The 22,555-nt window shown below is 50.4% G+C and overlaps 7 protein-coding genes across 7 annotated transcripts; 3 read left to right on the top strand and 4 right to left on the bottom strand.

The window, feature by feature from the left end:
* Window positions 1-85: 85 nt before the first annotated feature.
* CI109_105711 (uncharacterized protein) lies at window positions 86-3,606 on the top strand (the record flags this gene model as incomplete). The annotated part of the gene is made up of 16 exons (XM_065967718.1): window positions 86-173; window positions 230-264; window positions 327-469; window positions 561-822; window positions 925-1,388; window positions 1,451-1,559; window positions 1,619-1,978; window positions 2,029-2,064; window positions 2,118-2,176; window positions 2,235-2,366; window positions 2,424-2,690; window positions 2,757-2,868; window positions 2,926-3,007; window positions 3,105-3,334; window positions 3,398-3,485; window positions 3,572-3,606. 16 exons carry the CDS (start codon window positions 86-88, stop codon window positions 3,604-3,606), a joined length of 2,502 nt encoding a protein of 833 aa, XP_065823790.1.
* A 168-nt stretch (window positions 3,607-3,774) lies between these two features.
* CI109_105710 (uncharacterized protein) lies at window positions 3,775-4,776 on the bottom strand (the record flags this gene model as incomplete). The annotated part of the gene is made up of 3 exons (XM_032004215.1): window positions 3,775-4,014; window positions 4,198-4,278; window positions 4,405-4,776. 3 exons carry the CDS (start codon window positions 4,774-4,776, stop codon window positions 3,775-3,777), a joined length of 693 nt encoding a protein of 230 aa, XP_031861446.1.
* Window positions 4,777-5,012: 236 nt separating this feature from the next.
* Window positions 5,013-8,322, top strand: CI109_105709 (uncharacterized protein; the record flags this gene model as incomplete). The annotated part of the gene is made up of 6 exons (XM_065967717.1): window positions 5,013-6,477; window positions 6,536-7,073; window positions 7,127-7,282; window positions 7,342-8,034; window positions 8,135-8,240; window positions 8,299-8,322. The coding sequence occupies 6 exons, from the start codon at window positions 5,013-5,015 to the stop codon at window positions 8,320-8,322; spliced, it is 2,982 nt and encodes a 993-aa protein (XP_065823789.1).
* An 87-nt stretch (window positions 8,323-8,409) lies between these two features.
* CI109_105708 (uncharacterized protein) lies at window positions 8,410-9,775 on the bottom strand (the record flags this gene model as incomplete). Its single annotated transcript, XM_032004213.1, has 6 exons — window positions 8,410-8,669; window positions 8,740-8,843; window positions 8,961-9,166; window positions 9,395-9,499; window positions 9,632-9,697; window positions 9,770-9,775. The coding sequence occupies 6 exons, from the start codon at window positions 9,773-9,775 to the stop codon at window positions 8,410-8,412; spliced, it is 747 nt and encodes a 248-aa protein (XP_031861444.1).
* A 397-nt stretch (window positions 9,776-10,172) lies between these two features.
* CI109_105707 (uncharacterized protein) lies at window positions 10,173-12,752 on the bottom strand (the record flags this gene model as incomplete). The annotated part of the gene is made up of 15 exons (XM_032004212.2): window positions 10,173-10,239; window positions 10,305-10,395; window positions 10,451-10,478; window positions 10,530-10,546; window positions 10,616-10,626; window positions 10,684-10,773; window positions 10,831-10,844; window positions 10,912-11,171; window positions 11,244-11,326; window positions 11,382-11,446; window positions 11,510-11,519; window positions 11,600-11,615; window positions 11,674-11,801; window positions 11,925-12,029; window positions 12,166-12,752. 15 exons carry the CDS (start codon window positions 12,750-12,752, stop codon window positions 10,173-10,175), a joined length of 1,572 nt encoding a protein of 523 aa, XP_031861443.2.
* A 1,410-nt stretch (window positions 12,753-14,162) lies between these two features.
* On the bottom strand, window positions 14,163-17,959 carry CI109_105706 (uncharacterized protein; the record flags this gene model as incomplete). Its single annotated transcript, XM_032004211.1, has 11 exons — window positions 14,163-14,213; window positions 14,269-14,719; window positions 14,772-15,032; window positions 15,081-15,146; window positions 15,198-17,106; window positions 17,162-17,256; window positions 17,319-17,375; window positions 17,426-17,457; window positions 17,521-17,535; window positions 17,589-17,653; window positions 17,767-17,959. 11 exons carry the CDS (start codon window positions 17,957-17,959, stop codon window positions 14,163-14,165), a joined length of 3,195 nt encoding a protein of 1,064 aa, XP_031861442.1.
* A 2,249-nt stretch (window positions 17,960-20,208) lies between these two features.
* On the top strand, window positions 20,209-22,443 carry CI109_105705 (uncharacterized protein; the record flags this gene model as incomplete). The annotated part of the gene is made up of 3 exons (XM_032004210.2): window positions 20,209-20,397; window positions 20,470-20,764; window positions 21,044-22,443. 3 exons carry the CDS (start codon window positions 20,209-20,211, stop codon window positions 22,441-22,443), a joined length of 1,884 nt encoding a protein of 627 aa, XP_031861441.2.
* Between the last annotated feature and the right edge of the window lie 112 nt (window positions 22,444-22,555).

Genomic DNA, 22,555 nt, shown 5'->3' with positions numbered 1-22,555 from the left:
GCAGCTACATTGAACATCGTTTGCCCTCTGGAAAGTCATCCCTATATACACACACTCGGACACACACGCTAGCACTGAGCCCATCATGTCAGATCCTAACCAGGACCAGTCGCTTTCCCCGCAACCCGTTACCAAGAGGGGTGCAATCCCCACCAACATGGTCATTTACAAGGGTACGTCCACTTCGTTATCTTCTGACATGTCACCACAAGCTGATAACCCCTGACAGGTCGTCGAATACCTGCTCGTATCGATCCTGAAGCTGTGAGCGACCCGCGATATGCCGGTTTGAAGGACAGCGCACTGACGTCCCAATTGCTGCGTAGCGCGTGGGATACATCGTCGAGATCATGTCGACTTCATTCGCTACGAAGGAACATCACATCACGCTGTGTCTACGAGATGAGGCAGATAACCTGGTGACGCAGAACAACTTGCCTAGTAAAGTGTACAATCACGATGTGCTCAAGTACGTCGCGTCAATTACCCACCACCAAGTCCGGCTCTTTGTGTAGGGGCATCAAGTGAAGAAACATGCTGACATTGACATTTCTTATCAGACTCGTCCCTTCCCCCGCTACCGAAGCTCTCGTTGTCGTATCCTCGCTTAAAGCCTCCGCTCAACGAACATCACTTGGCGATTCGACCGTCAACATCCCCGCTACGGCAGAGACGATCCCTCTCAAATTGGCCTTGTTCAACTTGCAAAAATATATCAAGGAAGAGGACTTTGCGGTGGAATTTATGTTGAAGGGTGGGATGAGGATCCTGGTCAGGTTTTTGGAAAGGTCGGAAGGTGGTTTGACGGGGAATAGTCTGGCGGTGAGTCATCAACTATTTAAAGTTCGCCCAGCTTGAGGCGCACGAAGAAACGAGATGAAGCATTTGAACGGCTTGGTGCTAATACGATATGCATTCTTCCAGTACGCCCTACAAGGTGTTCGGGGGATTCTAGAATTTGAATCAGGCTGGGGCGATCTCTCAGATACACTCATCGACCAGATCCTCCATCTCCTCATCACAGCTTCCCAGACCAACATCCTCCGACCTGCAACCGCAATCATCCGCAAGCTCGTCATCTCGTCCCCACAACTGGCTCCGGAAACGAATCCTCATATCGCGGGGATGAAACTGCCCGTCACGCCTTATGGTGCGGTACGGAAAGATCGGAAGAGTAAAGGAAAGGGGAAAGAGAAGCTTGGCGAGGACGAATCGGTCAACCAATATGGATTCGATAGAGTTTATGGGAGGATCAAAGCGATGGGTATCGTAGGCGGACACGATGAGGAAGGACACGATGGACAGACGTTAGGTGCGGTCGAGTACCTGTTCAAGGTGGTCACGAAGAGATTGGAAGGTACGGGTGATTTGGAGCTTGTCGCGCAGAGGTGAGTCATCCAGCTCTGCATTGGCATAGAAATACGTGGGTTGACGATACCCCTCACTACAGCTTGGGCTTGATCAATGCCTCTCTTCGGTCCGCATACCAGGAGAATAGCAAACAATACAATGAACTGGTCTCTGTGCTAGAATACGTCAACGTCCGACGCTACGTCTCGGTGAGTTGACTTTGCCACTCCGCAGTAGTGGATGTGAATGAGCTGACGGCGACTGTCAGCGTCTCATCCCAACATGCTCCAACAATATTGTCGAACCCCAGATCCTCAACTTCCAAACACGCTACGCGGCAATCCTCCAAAATCGACGTCTCCGTCCCGTCCGACCTTCTCACAGTCCATATCAAGAGAAACTGCTACGGGAAATCTGGGATGCTGGTAGACTCAGCGCTACAGATGATGGGACAGGGACGGGAAGTGCAGGAGACAGCTCGGGTTTCGGACATGGGCATGGTGTGGTGAGGAACTGGGCAGGATGGAAGCGGATGGGGTTGTGTCTCGATGGTGATGATTCGGAACCGCCGTTCCTGATGGAAGTGGAATTGTTTAGAGATGTTGGTGAACTGGGTCTGGAGTGTCTGGTGAGTGCGCCTCTATGTTCACCGTTACGCAAGCTGATAGACGCACGTAGCACTGGTTCGCCTTGCACGAGGAGGGCTTCCACAATGTGAGTAGTTCTGTGAATCTGTTGGTAGATGGTTGTACTGATGCGATAAACAGCTTGTCATGGAACAGCAAGCACGCGCAGTTGAGAGACGATGTCCTATTGGCAGATCAAGGTGAGCATCAACAGCGCTAGTTTCTATCCTGAATATTGACTCAGTGTCTCTGTCACAGCGCCGAATGCGTCAAGATCCTATGCGAGCACTACAAAATCTCACAAGCTGGTCATCATGCGCCTGCCTCGTTCCAGCTCTTCCTCCTCAACTTCCCTCGTCTGCACTCTCTAGTCCTGAAGTTCTTCATGCGGTGAGTGACGACTTTTCAACATGCATACATGATTCAGACACTAACCATGCACGATAGGATGTGGCAAGAATCGGAATCCCGAATAGACGATTTCGATCGAGTCTCTTTCCTCGTCCGAAGTCAAATCCGTCTTTCTCAAGCCGACGAAGGTAATAAATCATGGGTACATCTCGAGCAAGATTTCCTCGGTACCGATTATAGGACGATTCGAGATCGACAGATGGAGTTGCTAGAGAAGGAAGATGGGATGATGACTAAACCGGCAATACGGGAGTTGAGGGATAAGTTGGGAAGAGAGGCTTATGATGTCTTGTCAGAGCAGAGGTGAGTAATATGCAAGAGGACAATGAGACCGTAATCCTGGAGCTGATGTGTTCTGTTGTGTTGCAGAGTCGGGTGTATGTTGCAAGGAAGCTGGTTCAATTCAGCGAATGTCATCGTACCAGGTATATCGCCATCCGCGAAGCCCAATTCGAGCAAGCCATTACGTTTCCTCCGCTTGGTGAGCATCTTTGTGGAACGTGGGTTAAAGGCAATGTTGATGATGTATATGCCACAGTCGCCGAATCGACGTGTGATAGCGTGGGACGAATTCGCTCAGCGGGTCGACAATCCTCCTTTCGAAACCCTACGCGAGCGAAGTGAGTTATCGTCTGCTTCACCGCGGAGAGCCTCCCTCCAGGATCAGCATTCCGCTCTGCTGCTCCGTATCTAAGCTAACTGGTGAACTGCGTTCAGTCGAGATAAGTAATATTACGTCCATCCGTCTCAATACCGGCTGTGCGATTGGTTCTCGATCACCCAACCTCGTATCGAAACTCAGTTTCTCCCTTATGACAGGGAATGATCTGAGTCTATTGGATGTCGATGCGATCCATGCTGCTCAGTTAGCAGAGTGGACCGACGGGATAAGAGTCTTGCAAGGAGAAGGAGGAATGGCGAGTCAAGATTCAGCCAACTACGTTCACGTGAGTCGGGTTTCAACCTGGTATAATGAGGGGTATGCTGACTTCCTGGTTTCTAATGATCAGATCCTCACGGAATTGGCGCTCAAAGTCAGATTGCTGGATATCACAGGTGATGGAGTCGAGATACCCGAGAGAGTCTCTTTTGGATCTGGTGAGTGGACCGTAGGCCTCGTTGAGCTTCCTTGCAGTTATCTCGCCCTTCAATGCTGTCAACATGTGCTAATATTGGATATTTAGCGCCAAAGAGTATTGATTTTGTCTTTGCCAAGTGATGGATCAGCAAGCGATTTCTTCTCTTGCTTACTTTAGCATCGTTGGATATGATGTAGTACTAGTGCGCAAGTATATAATGCAATATGACATGATGAGTCGCACACCACCCTCCCTGCATGTGTATTAAGGTGGGGACATCGCAACTTCACTTCCATACGTGAATCTCGTTACTCTTCCATGCTACCCTCACCCTCGCCGTCCCCCTCAAACTCCTCCTCTTCACCTTCGCTCGCATCCATATCTTCGATACTCGCATCTAAATCCACCGCACCTGCAGCTTCATCGTCCAGATCCACATCTGCTCCGCCCATACCTACAATAGGGGAGATGGGCGATCCTCCTCCTCCTCCTGGAAGAGTACGGTCTTCTTGACGACGTTCATGGTCTGGTTCGGAGGGTGATGGTGACTATATGATGGTTCAGACGGACATCCAATCACGTCATAAGAAGGCACAGAGAGAAGTCGTGAAGGGAGAACGAGAGCACGGTCAGTTAAGCGTTCAATGTTGACGATGATGAGGCAAGCTAGAGTGGACTGGGACGGATGTTGCGATTGTATAACAGGGAAGTGGAGATCGCTGAACACTTACAGGTGCCGCGTCCATCTCCATCTGAGTCAGTCGACGGCCAAAAGGTAATAAGAAACGATGACCAAACATATTGGTGTCGTGCTGTGGTACAGGCGCTGGTGTGATCAGCATAAGCCATATCACTCCCATTCTCCTCCCCCGGTGGAACATAATACGCAAGACACTACCACATCTGCGCCACACTGATAACATCTCGATCGTACTCACCTGCTCATGTTCCAGCGCGTCTTCTTCCAATATGACTTCCTCATCGTCCTTTCCCAATCCTGCACCTGCCGGTCTTCTACCCATTAAAGCGCGTTTCTCAGCTCTTCCCATCGAGTCCCGCAGCTCCCTTCTTCTCTGCGAATCATCTTGTCCTTGCGCCTGTGTCGACTGAGATGCATACTCTGCTTGTTGTTGCTTGAGGAGGGACTGAGATTTTTGCGTAGAAGGACCCGGTTCACCACCGCTTGGAGTGGACGAGGGGAATAACGTTGAGTGGAGGTGTGATCGTGGGGAGAGAGGATGAGGGTAGAATGAGTAGAGGGTCTGCGGAGTCAGAGTGGGTAAAGGCGTAAATGTTGAGTCGAGCAGCATAGTGTGTGATAGTCTGCTGTGCCGTGAATGGAGCAGAAGACGAAAGTCAATATGGAGACAATGAGATGAAGATAGGAGAATCAGAGTTTGTTGACAACATTGCGAAATGACGCGAAGCGATTTAGCCAACTTGAACACTCCTCGCTGATTCCACTACATTTCATGTCACACATTTCATTCATCTCCATGAGACCTAGCAACAGTCACAGCTCCTATCGATAGCTTGAATTCTCATCATGGCCGAGAATATCCTCGGCTTGCTACTTGTCACCTCCTCGTCTCGCGGACGTCATGTCTTTCGTTATCCCCCGGACCCTGCCTCGCCGAATATCCGACTTGCTCAACCCATCTATCCCTCTGCTACGTTCACAGCGGCCGATGCGGACATAGAATACAAGCTTCCACGCGGGAGCGGATCGGGTGTGGGCGGGGTAGCACGTCGTAGATGGTATGGAGGTGGAGAAGATAGGAGTTCAAACGCATCTATACGAAGGTCGTTATTCGGCGGTACAGGCGGATCAAGTTCGAAGAACCGGAATACACTGGGCAATGATAACCACAAAGGCAAGAAGAAGGCTAAGAGAGATGATCTCTATGCTAGATATATGAATCCCGAAGCTGAGGGTGCGGTGGGCGGAAGGGGAAGTAGGTCGGACTATGGAGAAGATTCGGACGATCTTATAGAAGTTGGAAGTTCGGGAAGTGGAAGTAGTTCTTCCTCTGACGAAGATAGCGACGAAGAGTTCCTTTGGTCCGCCGGTAATGGACCTCACAATTTTGGTATCAACACTGCGAATCCGACGACTGGGAATCGGAAGGAAAGTCGGACCGTCTCTCATACGCATAACCACGAGGAGAAAGAAAGACGGGATAGTAATAGTAACACGAACTCTGCCTTACGGTCCTTGGAGGCTTCCACTATAATGGCAGATCCATCGAGAAGAGGTTCAGCGAGCACGACAACGGCAACAGTTACAGGGAACGAGTTTTTACCTTCTTCCAGTGCACTTGATACTGGTGAAGGTGGGGCTGGAACGAGCAAGAAACAACTGGAATCGCAATACAACTATGCCCTCGGTTGGCCACTCGAAACGCTTTCGGACATGCTCACTCCCCCTAGAGCAGCCTGTCATAGGAAGTTCGAGCTCTGTGTGGGTAACATCGTCTTTCTGGGTCATCCGGTCTGTAGTGGACCGGACGGGAAATGGGAAGTTCCGCTCGAAGAAGAAGAAGAGGACCTGGAGGACCGGGCTCCATCAAGAGGGAGAAGGATGAGAGAGTCTGCAGCGCAGAGTACGTTGGACACGGTCGTAGAGGGAAGAGAGGCACAACATGGTAGAGCTTCAGCATCTCGCAATCGCGCTGGACCAATATCGAACTCGAAGTCGAGTCAACGGAATCTCAACGTCCAGTCATCTCAAACTAACGGTAATGGTACTAACGATAACGGCTCAAGTGACGATGCTCCGCCTTCACTCAACATGTTTCATCTCGTTCTCATTATCGATAAACCAGATCCAAAGGCTGGAATGGAATCGCACGACGAACATCATTCTCAGACTTTAGGAATGTACGACGAAATATATCGAGAGATTGCGTTTAAATGGACCGCTGCTGCTTTCAAGCTGCAATGCGAGACAAACTTCATCGCGAAGGAGACGTGGACAATGGTCAAGTACAAGGAGAGGTGTCTGGCTGAAGGTGAGTGAACAATTCTGATGCGTCGAGGTGATAGACGTTGAGGCGGTAAGATATCCAGGTATCAACATCACCGACTGCTGTCGATGGATCAACGCACACTGCGCACTCGATCGTACACTCAACACCCTCTACCTAAGACTGCACCAACTGCGCGTCAAACCCATCAACGCGCTCCACTCCTACCTGCCTACCACCCTCACCACCACTCTGGGAGATATGACCGTTCAAACCGTCTTATCACCTGCAGCGGTCAATGCGGACGAAGCATGGGCGCATTGGGGAGAAATGGACGAGGCGTCGGACAGCGAAACGTCCGAGAGTGATGGGGATGAGTGGGAGGACCCAGCTATCGGAGGGGGTCGAAAACATGAGATCAAGGTCCACCCTTGGCAGACGCTCTTACTGGTGGACGAAGACGCAACGCAAAGGGCGAACGAGATCAGTTTGGCGGTCATCGGCCTAGGCATAGGCGCCGACGATTCCGGTGGGGGTGGGGAAAGGAGAGGTTCGAAAGCGACTATCGCCACGACTACAGCAGAAGAGGACGAGACGATTTTGATGAAGACATTGATTGAGGCGTGTGATGTGACCAGGCCGTGAGTATACTCCTTGACGGCGTTGACAGAGACCTGCTAAAGTTCAGCTCCAGATTGGTGGAAATTGCGCATGCGCTCCGGTATGATCTCGACGGCATTATTATCCCGCTTGCGCGCGAGCTTGTGCAGAACAAGAGGGCGATCCTGATAGACGTGATAAATACTCGTTTACGGACTGTTGTCATGCCTACCACGATCGACGAGCACACGTGCGTAGTCTGTTCATCGCTTAGCCAATTTACTGACTTGTGTGTGTGGTTCTCATCAGCGTTTCTATCGATCAGTATTCTGCTCGATTTACTCGAACATTCCCGACTTTGCCATCGTTCCCTAAATTCATATCATCCATATCATCCTCTCCCATCCCGTTCCGCGATATTATCCCTGCTGATCCGGACCTCTCCACTCGCCGGACTTATCTGGCGGCTTTGATCTGGCTCCTCAAACAAGATCTTGTCGTTCAGGTCCATACTCGTGCTCGGATCTTTGCGAGGAAAGAAGTGAAAGTGGAAGCGTGGAAACGACTATGGAAAAGGAGAAGAGAGCGATGGTTGCACGTTCAAAAGGAGAAGGAGAATATGGAGATGATGAGATCACCCACTGGTTCAGATATGATCACGCCCAAAGCTGTCACTGGAATAGTCGCCAACCCGCTCGACACAAGTACGATGGGTACCGTACCCTCACCAAAGGTCAACACAACGAGATTGGAACCATCGTATATGAGCTATGACCCAGCGTTGGAAATGGACTCGGATGAAGAGTTCGACACGGACATCGTTACGAGAATCACCGACCCGTCAACATTCTCGGTAGATGTGGATCAACCCCTGAAATCGGATATACCGAAGTTCGAATCCAGCTTCATCTTCAAGCCGTCAAGAGCACAGAAGGACGAGTCGAGATGGTTGAGAGTGATAAGAGAGGCGGCGGATGAAGTGTGGGCGAGCAAGTTTGATCTGTAAGTGTGGATTGTCATATCACCATGGGGAGCGTGAGGACCAGGTGAGGTTCAATTGCGAGCTGGTCAAGCTGACAAGGCGCTTTTCCACATCACGCAGGTGTGTACAATACCTCGACGGGTTTACGACCTTTGAGGAGATCTCATATAGGACTGGGCTACCTAGGAGAGAGCTGGAGAAGATCCTTCACCTGTACAAAGAGGATGTGAGTGTGTGTTTTGTCCGACCATCCGCAAGATACTGACTTGGTGAGAACATCACAGATCGTTACCTTCTTACATCCCTAGCATTCACATGTATACATCCAAATTTGTACATCATGCCATGCTATATAATATATGCTTGCTCGCTCGCTACGCCAGACTCGGTTTCCCTCATGGATTTGATACATGGCCATCCACGCTATTCAGTGTGTCTGGATTCCGCTCACCGTCTTCCCCTTCGGTCTGTCCACTTTGAATATGATCCCCGACTGTCGGATTCAGCGATGAAGGCGGTATTGATCCTGACCGTCTAGATGTGGGAGCTGTTGAAGACGGTCTTGACGATTGTGGTGTTGGGGTGTTACTGAGTGAGGGAGGTGGTGGGATATCCGTTTTGAGTACTCTCGTCGCCTTTTTCTTGGGCTTCGGAGCTGTAAAAAGCCAAATCAGCAGATGTGATGTACAACATGTAACAAATGAAGAGGCCCCACGCCCACGCACCGTTTGGATTTTGTGACATGTAGAATCTTCGAAGGAGCATGATCGCCTCTTCGCGATAATATCCTCCTTCTGCAATGTAAGCGGGATGCGAGTTGAGTCTTGACCTGTGCAGGAGGCAGCAAGTAGAGCCGGTTAGCCCACACATCCCTCTAGATCTGACAGCGGGTCCCCAAGAAAGGAAAGGAGACACGGATATATATGGACAGGCTTTGCCAACTCACGAGCTATTCACGTCAATCACACTCCCACATCCTCCGAACCTATCATTTCCACAGCCATACACCACCCGTCCTATCCCTACTTGTCTCAGAGCAGATGCGCACATCACACATGGTTCGACGGTCACGTAAAGTGTGATGGTTGATAAAGGTGGAGGATGGGATAGGATGAGATGGTCAATCGCTTCCAGTTCGGCGTGGAGGGTGGCCTGGGGGGTTAGAGAAAGTATCAGCAATGTGGTACGGTATTGGTGTGCGGAGAGCGGAGCGCAGTGGATGACGTGAGGTGAGAATCCCGTATCAGTGCTTGCTACTTATCACAGCCAAGAGTATGTGGGGCTCAAGGGTGACAAGACAATCAGGTACTATTATCCCATTTGCCTGAGATGCACACCAGATGGCAACGCTGTCTTGCAACTTCACCGAAGCCCACTCACATTCCTCCATTCGTTCGTCCTATTCCGCGCTCTAGCAATCGCCCCTCCATCCTTCACAAACACACATCCTACAGGCACCTCATCGTTCGCGAGCGCTTCTTCGGCCTGCAAACGATAACAACAGAGGTCAGCTTCAAAGACCATCTCACAGATGTGGATCTTGCTTTGCGTCATCCATTGAGAAGGGAAGGAAGGAAAATCGAGGTTACTTGAGAGTGAACAATGCACTTAACATACCATGTACAGAGCTTCTCGCATCCATGCTAGATCTAATGGATCTTGTTCTTGCGGAGGAATATATGTCTACCAGACAGTCATCCCACCGCATATTAGCTCTTCATAGCACTGGTGAACGGAGAATAAGTGGTGACTTACCGCCATCTTAAATATGTACAGGTCTGTCTTCGGTTTCGATCGTCAATGTCCTGTTCGCTCAGGTAATTTTGCAGCAATTCTTGGTCAGAGTCCTGTGACTGGATGTGTTGAATGGCTATCTAAATGTCACAACAAATCGCTTCGAAAAAGTTGGGAATTGCATCAATCTAGCCCGGTGGAGGTTGTTCACCCTTCTTCACTCGTCACGGCTGAGATGAGTGATTTTGCAGAGTCACGCATACATTGTACATCTCTGCACGCCGATCAAGATGGCCTTGGACGATAAGGCAGACCCATAGTGACAACTGAATATTTTGCTTCTCTCGATCCACTGCGCCCAATATGAATCAATCATTCGGAGAAAATCTCCTTCGCAATCTGTGTACCCTTGCTAAAACCCCGCTCATTCAACCAGTGTGAGCTCCCTTGTCCTTCCCTTGGCGTACAAGTCTTTATACTTATCCCATATCCTATGAAATCGTCCAGGTCAACCTTACCACTCCAGTAAACGGAAGATTCGGAGCAAAAGACTCACCTCATTAGCTCATCAATATACTGTCGCTGTACCTCCTGGATATACTCTTCAGAGGGATGGGAGTCACGCGTTGTATGTATCGGCGTGCCAACTAAGCGGCAGATAAGCATTTGTCATTCTTGCGAAGAAAGTGAGAATATACTTACTGACTGAGACGATAGGATGACGGAAAGGCTGGAGGCAGTTGTCAGTTATAGCGCGCACAAAAGCCACCTAGTGACATACCATTAATCCGTAGTTATCTGTGAAAACAGTGATTCGGTCAGTATACCCATCGTCTGCCTTTCCTCGAACCGGAAGGTTTCACGTACAATTGAACAAGCTACAACAATCTGTCAGCTCTATGATTCCCCCGATAACGGATAGTTCGTTTGCTCACCCTCTTCCGTAGAACAATGGCAAGGTGAATCCAAAGACTTTTTGAAACTTTCTCTGAATCTTGTACACCCACGATCCCTTTGCATTCGCCCTGTTCGTTTTCGGTCAGTTTCTCTCCACTTGGACTAGCACTTCCGGTACCACTTACATCTGTTCATAAATCTACATCGGGATCACAGGGACCCGGTCAGCTTCGTACACTGTGATCGAGTCCCTTTCTATCACTCACATCGTTTTCTCCGAATGAAAAAACGGGAACCAAATCCGCCCCTGCCTTGATCGCCATCTTTACAAATCCAAATCTCTTCTTCAGCGTCAGATCCGCCGTTCCCGGATGAGCTGATAAACTCTCCGCTGCACCACCAATGACGATCGTGATTGCTGATCCAGGACCTTGGGCAAGCACGTTCGCGCACGATTTCTTGGCAACTGAGCCGACACCGTGAATCATGATCAGTTCACGATAGAAGGGGATCTTGAAGTTGGATTCTGTGGATTCGAACGATGAGTCAGTCCGTAGCCCAAGAGGTCGAAGCCTGGAAATGAAAGGGATGGACTCACCAAGAGTGAGCAGATGAGGTTTTATGCCAGGGAAATACTCTGAAAAGTGAGTACCCTCCGTAGCGAAAGTTGCAAAAGCGCCCCTACAGGAATATGTGAGCTATATGATCTGTGAAATGAGAGTAATGCTTAGCTCACATTCCGATGATGCCGTGGGGGTGGTATCCGAAAAGGTACGGTCTGTCAGGAGGCAGGTCCGCTTCCTACGCGTGACGAGAACACAATCAGCACCGGAAAGGCAGCGCAGAGGATTCTCGAATACGTACTTTGACGATACTTTTGGATAGCAGGAATAATTTGAAGGAATTAGCAACCTAAACCTAACCGTAGACACAGCTTAAAACCGCTGCTCTCACCTGCACGGGTAATATTCTGGTTCCAACAACGAGATTAGCCAAGACATCAACAAAGGTCCACGTCTCCAACTCACGAGCAAAGTATCGCCACAAGAACCCCCTCCTTGCCCATTCTTGCGCCCGTCCTCCATTATCCGGCGCAGTGTCGAATCGTATGAAGATGAAATATGGGATAAGAAGGAGCCAGAATGGAGGGAATGATCTGCGGAGCGGGTGTGAGTCAGCGGAATGACAGCGGGCGGACTAATAGTTAGGTAAAACTGCTCCTGAGTGCAGCTATTGGGCGGTGCAATTTGTTGGTTTGTGCGATAAGAGTCCAACTTACAAGGTCAGAAGTAGAAGGATGATGCAGAGCGGTAAAAATAAGGCCCATAATGCTACTGCCGCCGTTTGTAATCTCCTATGAGGAGGTATATTGAGAGGAGCGAATCTACAGGTCGGGTAGACAAATCCGTGTCAGCCCTTCTTCTCGACCGACGATGGATGGGAGACAGACGATCCGAGAAGTGAAGTCTGGTTGCGCCAGCTAGCGGATATGGTGCTTAACAGACTTGACTTGCACTCACTTCTTCTCGATGCCAATTTCCAACTGATCTCTCAGATCTTCCAATTTCATCCCGCTTATCAATGGCGACTTGATCCTCTCTTTCACCATCCTCCTAGCTTCACTCAATCCTGATCCGGAACGATGATGCCCGTGTCCACGACCATGTTCGTGATCCACTCCATAAACTTCGTCGTCGTCGTCATCGTTGACTTTCTTGTTCCTTCTCGATCTCGTTCCGATAGCCCTACCCGCCCCCATCCTATCTTCACTACTTTCTTCGGTTGTGTCATCTTCAACTTGAAAGGAAGACGAGGATGCCGAGGAAGTGTTTGTCGATACTCCTCTTTTGTATTGACTCCTCCTTCTCAATCTGTCTTCTCGTCCCAATGCCAGTTCCGCAGGCGTGATCGTCGCCGAAGAAGGTTCCACCTCTTCCAGCTCAAAAGCATTGGGCTCCAACGGTCCTCTCAATGGTGCAGTAGCGAGTACGTCGGCAGACGAGACGGGTGACATCCTGTTGTTGTTAAAGTTGATGCTGGCGTTGAGCGATGATGTAGATGATGTAGATGATGAAGAAGGGAGATGCGGTTCAAGAGGTATCGTCATACGTCATACGATGATTCGCGCGGAGAAGCGGTCGAATTGTGCTTTGTGCTATTTCAGTATTCCGCACCTGTGACGTCCAACAGCAGTGCTGTAATAGTCGATCTTCAAGCGAAGGACTGTAAAGGTCGTGCAGAATGGTATGGTGTATGGCTACAATGTAAAATGAACGATGAGTATGAGTGCTGCGTGTGAATGACCAAGTGACCGACGGAGAACGCGGTTATGGGATTCAAGCTAAAGGTGGAGGAGACGTCTCCTGTACCAGCAGCCAAGGGAGATATATGGATGGGTGTGAAACCTCGGCAACAAAAATCAAAATCACGGGAAATGGCCCGATCTCGTCCATTGAAGCGATGCCCATGCATGCATACTGAATACTCTCAGTTCTGTTCCATTCCACCTTCTTGGCTGTTCTTCTTTCTCCCAGCATGAATCCGGTCATCAAGGCCTACACCCTTCCATGTCTTATGCATTGCCAATATGTCCAACATCATTGACCAGATTACTCGTGGAATTAGCAAATCTTCCACATACCGCCATGGCTTATACTGTTTGCCCTTTTGGTTTCAGATGCGCTCGCACTTAGTGATTGTGAGGACAAGGAAAGATGAGGAATGGATGCAGCCAATCAGTACATGAAAAGTGAAGCCATTGTTGAAACTGATTATGGTTGAAATTGATTGAGCACTCATGAGCTTGGACTGATAGAGATGGACGTATCAGTGTGTTGTTGATGCTCCTGAAAACAATGGAGAATGTGTTGTGATGTGAAAATATCACTCCACATCATCAAACGGTCTGCATGATTCAATTTCTCTATTTTGGTATTTTGGGGTATAACACGAAAGATGAGGGTCAAGAAAACAAGATCATCGAAAGACTACAAGAATGCTCCATGAAAGGGAATAACAGCAGAAGACATCCAAGACTATCACCAGAAATCTAAATAAGCTCATTGCTGGCCTGGATTCAGAAAGCCTGCAAGAAAGCAAAAGAGTCAGTCAAAAATTCTCAAAGGACAGACAGGTCAGTGTTGCGAGATATAGCCCAAGACAAGAGGGACATGAATGTGGGTCCCCACAACCAAGGGGACATTTTTGTCCTCCAAGAAGGACATGTCCTCTCTGTGTCCTCCTTGTGTCCTCTCTGCCAGTGGACATTCCATCCAATTGATCACCAGCAGAATGGCTAATCAAGGAATAGCAGTGCTAAACAGCAAGCACTACATGGGTGCTTGCATTGCCTTTTTGGGTGCACAAGAGGGGGATGATGAGGAGATGGAAGAAGGAAGGGAAGATTGACTCACTTGGTGGAACAAAAGGGACACATCTGAAGAAATTGGTTGACTTCAGCATTTTTGCCATTGTACCGGCTTTCGCCGCTCATTCCACTCACAGACACTGTTCCGCTTTAAGTCGTGTTCAAGATCATGAGAAATTGATCCGTGGTCAAGAACTCAATCTATTTGCAAGCAGTCAGCATAGCGCTACAGGAGTCTTCGAGAAACACGACTTACCTCTTCGCCAATCGCAGCCTTTCTCTCCGCACTCAACTCTTCGTCGCCAACGTACACGAATCTCGTGTAATCCGCAACGTCCTTCCTGATTCGCATCGCTCTCATATCCTCAACTTGGGCGTTTTCGACGTCCCTCATGGTCAACAACGCATTTATCGCTGTTGCCATGGCATTGCCGTTCTTTTGAGCTTGCGCTTGTTTCTCGAAGAAGCCTGGCACAATGCCCGCGCACAATTTGGTCAACTCGGTGTATTCCGACTCGGCGGAGATCTTGTCGACCCAGACTTTCCAATTAGCGCAAGCTGCAGCGTTGTATGGGGAAGGCGGGCAGCAGGTGACGGTTAAACCTCCGCCGGATGTGATAGCGCTGTTCGAAAATTGACGAAGCCGATTATCGAGGTTGAGGAATTGGTGCAAGACAGAGTAGGCGTATGTAGGGTCGGGACAAAGCCTGATTGCACAAATCAGCACCGAAAGGCTTCAAACGACAACGTCCCACTTACTGTGCGTTTGGCCACGACTTGCCAGCCAGCTCGATCACAGATGGGATTACGTAGGCGCCCCAAGAGTTACTTGACTGTATGACAGTCATAATCTGTGCCAATGCCTCAGGGTTACGGAGGATCAAACTGGGTGAGAATGTGACCAAGCCACCCTGAGATTCGACGGGCTTCGAGATCGTGGCTAGATGCGAAGGTAGTGGTGTAGTAGCCGAAGTGGGCGTTGGGAGAGCGGCGTTAGCATTGGTAGGCGACGCCGACGCGCTAGGGGATTTATCAGCAACCACCATCCTCAAGAAACATGGCACTGACCTTGTTTGTTGCAGTCTCAACCTCGGGTCCCTTGGCAGGCTTTGTGGAATAACCGGGGCACTCGGCCTGTATGGACAAAGTCAGATGCGTGCACCGGGCAATAACCATACAACTTACATGGGTGGCGAGGCTATACCGATCTGCGGAGACATATGCCCGTTCATAGGGGGGAATTGCGTTGCGTTGGCATTAGGTGACATGTTTCCGCTCGGTCCCACTCCCCACGCGTTTGGAGACAGACTGCCGCTCGTATCGCCATGCAACTGTTGTTGTCGTTGGCGAGGCGCAATATCTGTCCGAAAGATCGCTTTCTGCTCGGGGAGAGGGCCAGGAGCTTTCCGACCGTATAACTGACTGTTGTCTGGCATTCGATCTGCCCGTGGACCCAAAGGAGGTCCGTTTGGACGACCAGGAAGCTCAGGCTGCAGGTGTGGTTGCTGTTGGCGCGGCACGAACGCGGACGATTTCGGCTGGACAGGGAATCCGGCTTGATAGGCTGCCTGCGGAGGTCCAGCCGGGGGTTGCGGGACGATGTGGTTGTCCTTGATCCCTACTCTGGCCAAACGTTTTGCGACTTCAGGGTCGACAGCACTGGGCGCGATCTGGATCCTGCTCGGTTGAACATATTTGGGCCTGTTCACAGGTGGAGGGGCCTGTCTTTGAGCCTGAGAGATTGGCGCAGGCCGGAAGGAGGGTACAGGTCCAGATGTCGAAGGAGGTGATGGTGGTCTACGGGCGTTTGACGCAAGCCTTGGGTCAGTCAACGATCCTATTGGGCGAGCAGGTAGCTGCGCTTTCTGGACGCGAGGATCAACTGGCACGGAGGCGGAAGACGGGTTAGGGGAGGCCAATGAAAGTGGGGGCGGAGGCGGAGGCGGCGGTCCAGGAGGAGGCAGAGGAGCCGAGACTGGTGTGGGTGGTACAGTCGCATTTGCAGGTGTTTGGTCGACGTTGCCATCTGTGGCTTTGATTGCAAGTCTCGGATCTCGTGACGGGATTGATGCAGCAGATGCAGCGTTCAGCGGTGGGATTGACGCCCTCGGATCTCGTGGCGCAGGAGCATTGGACGTTTGATCGACGGCAATAGCGTCCTTTTCGAGAGCCGCAGAAGCGATCTGTGCGGCTTGTATGTCGGACTGACTGATCGGAGAGGCAGTCTCCCTTGCAAGGATTTCTGCTCGGAGAGACAGTGAAACAGAAGGGCTACCCGAGGCCGAAGCTGGTCCAGTGATGCTGGCAACCGCGACGGTGGCAAAAGGAGCCGGCGAGGGCGCCGGGTCGAATATACCTGGCTGAAGCTGACCGAATGTCACATCGGGCGCATCTGTTGGCGGTGGGGACGGAATAGTTCGTTTGGGAATCTTGCCAATCCCTGCTAGTCGAGAGGTTGCTCCGGACGATACAATATCTTTCGTTGTAATCTTATCGGTCTTCGCCTTCTTGGTTTTCTTTGTCTCACTGAACGACGTCGAGTTGGATTGTCCGTTGTTTGAGGAATCCTGCATGGGAGATGAAGTGATCTGATGCTTTCGCTTCGTGCCCTTTCCCTTCTCCGATTGGCCTGCGGTTGGCAGTTCGACCTCTTCTTGCTCTTCTTCCGAGACAGCATCCAAATCCAAGGACACGTGTTCGTCATCCGAATTGAAAACCGAACCGAGGGTCGATGCTGGAGAACCAAGAGCTACAGGAATCTGGGCAGTACGCTGCGCTGTCGGAGGAGTCGCCGAACGTCTTCGAGCTGGAGCCGGAGCGGGAGCAGGAGTAGTAGTCCTCCTCGTAGAAGATCCAGCCCGTGCGGTTGGTCGAATTGAAGCAGGATTTTCCCCAGCAGCGGCAGCAGCTTTACGCTTCCTAATGTCCCTCTTACGCTTTCTGTTCCAGTAGTAGTCCGAGTCCACTTTGGTGATGAGTAGATCGTCATAGCGCAGACCTTGACGCTCCCTCTTCTCACGTTCGAGCTCCTTAGCTCGACGTCTGACAAAAGTCGCGTAGTCCCTTCGCGGCCGACATTGCTTGAGCCAGTTTTCTACAGACGGAATTATCAGTATTGACAGAAGATATCAGCAGAGAGTGGCACTCACTCATGGTTGCTTTTGGGGTCTCGACGACCTCACCCAAGACGCCCTTGGGTTCTTTTTGGCCCTTTCTGAGAGGCTTGCCAACTGCCTTCCAAAATCTGAGCAGGAAATCAAATCAGCAAAGTCTACGTAAAGTACGAGGCGGACTATCAACACTCACTCGTCGATCAATGGCGTGCCTCCTTCTTCCACCTCGAAGGCACTCAGGGGTTCTTCGCTGAATATCACTGTCAGCTCATTCAATCAGATTGTTGGAACTGGACATACGTTTCAGAGCTGGTCTTCAAATAACCCTTCCACTGTAGTCCGAGGAGAGGTCAGTACATGGTCAAGCCCATTCGCGTCGGCTGTATCTAACGCACCATCACACCATAGTGCTGTTGGTGTTCTCGTCAGCACTGATAAACAAGTGGAGTCGCGCACGGCTCACCCATCCAATATACCCATCCTGCCTATCTCGCCTCGAATCTCTGTACTTGGCCCATTTGATAGCATCTGCAATATCGTGCACAGACAAGACCGTCAGCACTACTCTTCCAGGTGCCTTTGGCGTGGATCTCTTTGACGCAGATCACCCCTTTGGGGGATTAGTTAGATTGATGACTTACCGACTTCGTAAGAGATTTCGAGATCTGGATCTTCGTCGGTAGGAGAACTCTCAAGATCACTATCATCATCTTCGTCACTCGAGTCGTCCTTCTCTCGAACCGGTCCCTTCCCTTTCCCCTTATCTCTATTCTTTTTCTTCCCCTCGGGCTCGAGTCGCACTTTGTTTAGCTCCGCAACGGCTGAAGCTGCCATCCTACCGACAGTCGAGATTTTGCGCAGTATGGAGGATATGCCTTTTACAAGAGGGGTCAGACAAGACGGCATGAGTGTGAGGGTGATGACACAGCCACGACTTGATGGGAACGACGCGATGTGTACAGATTGAAGAACAAGGCGGGGGGGAACCTGGTTTTGGTTGCAGAACCAACGCATTCCGGACCGCATGTTGTGTGTTCACAAGTCCCCGGTGTGCTGTATTTCCGTGTCCCACTTAATGTGGCGTTTTCTCTCGGCTGATCGTGGCAATTGTCATGTGGCAGTGAGGTAGGGGAGGGCATTGCGTTAGGTCAAACAATGCGATGCATGGACAACTTTACCTGTTTCCTATATATGTATACATAGCTTCGTTCCCAAGATACCTAGCTCTAGCGGTTAGGACGAGCCCAATCCCGATTCGCACAGCTTCGTCGTCACCTCTGCCTCAACCAGTGTACCTTTGCCTTAACTACCGTCAACTGGCATCCCTATCCCTCCATAAGATTGCGTATGCGTTGGCCTCTGGTCTGCTCTCCATCACCGCTCATCCAAGCTGAGCTGATGATGATGATTGTCTTGCGTGAGGCTTGGCTCTAGGAAGAGAATTAAATCGGTTGGCCCGAGTACGCAAGAAGATCACGTCTACGGAGTTTGGAGATTGGATCCTCCTAAGAGGTTCATGAATTGACAGGTGGTCGATCAGAGACGTTGTGTTGGTGGCAGATTTTTCTACCGTGCAGGAACTCGTATGAATAATTGATGTGTCCACGAATGTTTATCCAGCTCAGGCGAGGAGGTGCGACATGTTTACATAATGCTTCGGAACCCATCGTTCTGTTCAAGCAGCCAGGTCTCGTACAGCCCTGCTTCAATCATACGATTTCATTGCGTCCAGCCAATTATATCAGTCGCTCTATTTCGAACATCTTACACCTTACAGAAGGCGGTAGATGGGGTAAGCGGAACAAGGTCTGCACAATTGTACGCTAGGAGTGTGCTTCACCTAGTTCGGTCATATCTTGACGCTTGCTATTAGATATACCACAACGAGTAGCCGTGCTGCTTGTCTCTCAACGAGACACAGGTGGCGAAATCGAATACTCTCAGCTCTAGGCAGTCCTACTACAACATTAATTTGACGGTGTCCGGATTTCTTGGCCATTCTCACAGAATTGCCGGTCGCCATCTTACGTCGACTTCCACCTATCGCTCAAGCCAGAAATAAGCCTTTGGTAAGACAAAATAATACCGTAATGGTCCGGAGGCAATTTTGGCTGACCTGATTGACGTCCTTCAAATGTCGGCGCGTATGAAAATATCAAGTACAGCTCGATTATTTCATACAAACAGTACGCACTCGAATGAACTGCCTGTCTCAGATAGTTGATCTAGTGCGGTCAATTATTCAATTTGTTTCTGATTGTGATAATCAGATGGCCGCCACCGCCACCAAACTGATAAGTTTATCAAGAAGTGTGCATGTGTCGTGTCCGGTATGGTGGAGATTGCCTGGACGTGTCCATTAATTCAGGCACAGCATTACGCGTGAACGGATAATAACACGCGTCTCTGCCACGCGTTTTACGGTATTCGAAGATCAAGAAAAGTCAAAGCCGGACCCTCCTTTGTACTGGATATCCAGCACCTCACCTCACACATGTTCGCATTCTACATTTGGGTGATGGCATGCAAGGCCCAGAGCAGGTAGTCGGTGTCAGAGTCTATCTGTTCAGTGAACCTCTTGCATCATGGGGGAACATGAAAGCAGCTTCATCTTCGCATTGACCGGTTGATAGAATAGAATACAACATCGCAGGGTCCCTTGACGCCCCTAGATCGGCTTTATCCCCTTGCCCTCCCTACCAATTCAATTTACAGTTTTCGGTTCCCGAGTGTCCCACTTTTCTGGCTCTCCATCTACCGCTTCAACCTGTCGGACAAGGTTTTAATATACTATGTCACTAGAGTTGATATCCTGTCTTGTACTCCGTTCCTGCATCAGTAGTCTTTTTCGATTCATCATTTATCTGGCGATCTGAAACCTCCGCTTGGGTTGAACAGACGTCGTCCGGACTGAACACGTCGATCAAGACAAGATGTCTCTTTCTCATTCAGTATCACGACCAACACCGCCTATACCATCTCGGACAGCGTCTCTTCGGTCTTTGGCGAAGAAACAAGCAGAGGATCGGACTCACTCTGGTAGTGAGAGATCGAGTATGTCGTCGATCATTACCGCCACCTCAATGAGTTCATCACGGTCGCGTTATTCTACTTGGTCATCATCGTCCTCCGACGCGTGGTCAGTACCGAATGGCGGTCCGACAACACCGAGGAGTGAGGACAGCTTGAGCCTGCAGTTTGAGAGTGTCAGTATGGTGGAAAAGGTCAGCGTAGGCTCGCTGAAACATGTCAAAAGAGAAACTTGGTGGGAGGTGAGTCTCTGCCTGCGATCCATTAGAGTGCTCTGTTCAATGATACTGAGCAATATGGGTCGATTCACCTAGATCGCAGCTACTCCGGAGGTGTCAATACGCGATCTCAGTGTCTGCTTGGACGACTCACCTACCATCCCGACTGTCTCCCTTCCAACCGAAAAAGGCGCATCACCGTACAACACAGTCATTATCCCAAATACCATTCGACCACGAGAGAGACAGGGCAAACAAGCGACTCGTCCTTCCACTTTGATCGGATTGGGCAACAATCACTCTTCCCCAGGTCCAAGCCGGGATCCCTTTTTGGTCGAGTCGTCAGTTCACGATACCAATTTAGATCAAATAGATGGCAGTAGACACCAAGGTGAGTGAATGGCGTTTTACGATTCGAGATACAGCTGGAACGTTGTCCGCCCCATATACCCCTTCGGATCGAACGGTGGAGGATGAGACAGGCATGTCTCAGAGTCTATTGTCGTGCAAACGACCCTTGCGTTGGGTTCGACTCAATCAGCCGTCTTGTGTAGCGAAACTTGTTGCACCTGTCCAGACGTCAATCCCTATTCATTCATCCGCACGCCTCTACCAACCACACAGATGTCGAAATGTCCGGGCCGCTGACAATCACGATTCCGTTTCGCAGCCTATGCGGAAAGACCGAAGACACCGATTGCTGGACCAAGCTCGATACATCGTCCATTCACTCAACGAGCTCTACTCCCTCCTCTTCCAACTACAAAACCATCTCGAATTCGACCACCTCTTCCTTCCTTCTGCAGCACTCCGGACTTCTCCGCACCTCCCGCTCCTTCCATCCCATCCCGCTCTTCGTCTCGGAAACGACCCGTACCTCCTTCGCGAGGGTCTTCTCTCCGTTCCATTACCCAATCGTCTCAGACTGCATCGTCTTCTCATCCTCCACCTAGATCTTTCCCCCCGCTCAAGCCGTCGACATTGGCATCGTCCGTTCGTCGACCTGTACCGGCACGATCGACGTCACACCCTCCACCTGTTACAACCCACTCTCAGCTTCGATCTTCTGCATCCCTCAAACGATCTGTTACACCTACACCGCTTCAACCTATCTCCGAGACACCCAGAGATCTCGACGTATCACCCGACGCGAGCTGGGCGCTCCGAAAACCACACTATCGGCAGACCCTTCATCGCTCCAAATCGCAGCCAAATCTTCGTGCTCCGCCGTCAGAAATGACCTTCAAGCTCAAGTTGAAACGCTCCAACTCGCAATCTGTAAATCCGGGTACTTTCGTGTCACGCGATGCGTTCCCAGGACAGAGACGCGATTCGTTAGATCTCGGTAGCTTGAGAGATAGCGGAAAGGACGCGAATAAAGAGAGAGCTGGTCGAGCCTCGTTCTCCGATATGACACGGACGTTCATGCGCGACCGAGGGTCGTTGGACGAAAGTCCTACTTTGCCTTCGGACGAGAACCTCGGACCGTCAGGTATGAAGAGGTCGCCGAGGACACAGAGCTTCTTGTCGATGAGAAGAAATGGCAAAAAGCGACCTTCGTTACTCGCTTTCCCGGAAACTTGGAGTCCTCAGCCGGTGGCGCCTCGATCCACCTCGGAACCTGTGATGGCGTCTTTATCGACTCTCCCGTCTTCTTCTCTCAAGATTGAGCGACTAAGACTTCCGCGAATATCGACCGAACTCAAGGTTGTCTTCAACGCGTCCGTCGCGGAGCTCGACGTATCTACACCGGATCTGGAGCCCGACTCGTGGACCAAAAAGGAGGCGATCGAAGCTGTTCTTGAAGCGGAAGGATGGACATGGCCAACTCCTCCTTCACCTCATTCAGCATATTCTCCTGTTTACAAATACCGAATGGAGCGCGAAGATACACCCGGTATGATCTCAACTACGGACACGATTGATTCATTTAGTCCTCAGACGCCAAGCTCCAGCGAGTTCTGCTTACATGGCGAAGTGGAGTGGTTAGCTAGGGAGAAGAAGGGTGAAGGGAATAGGGAAGACGCGACTGCTGAAGGGAGCGTGGAGATTCTGGATATAAGCCCATAGATTTTAGACTGTGTTTGTATCGCTAGACAGTATCAATAGCATCTGTAGGCTGGGTTGTATTTGTATCGTTGTACAAGTCATGTATCATGACCGCAACTCGGACATCAACCAC

Source organism: Kwoniella shandongensis, chromosome 10 (genome assembly GCF_008629635.2).
Source record: "Kwoniella shandongensis chromosome 10, complete sequence".
NCBI classification, from domain to species: Eukaryota; Fungi; Basidiomycota; class Tremellomycetes; order Tremellales; family Cryptococcaceae; genus Kwoniella; species Kwoniella shandongensis.
The sequence above is the reverse complement of the archived record's forward strand: the minus strand, read 5'-3'. Positions and strand labels throughout refer to the sequence as shown.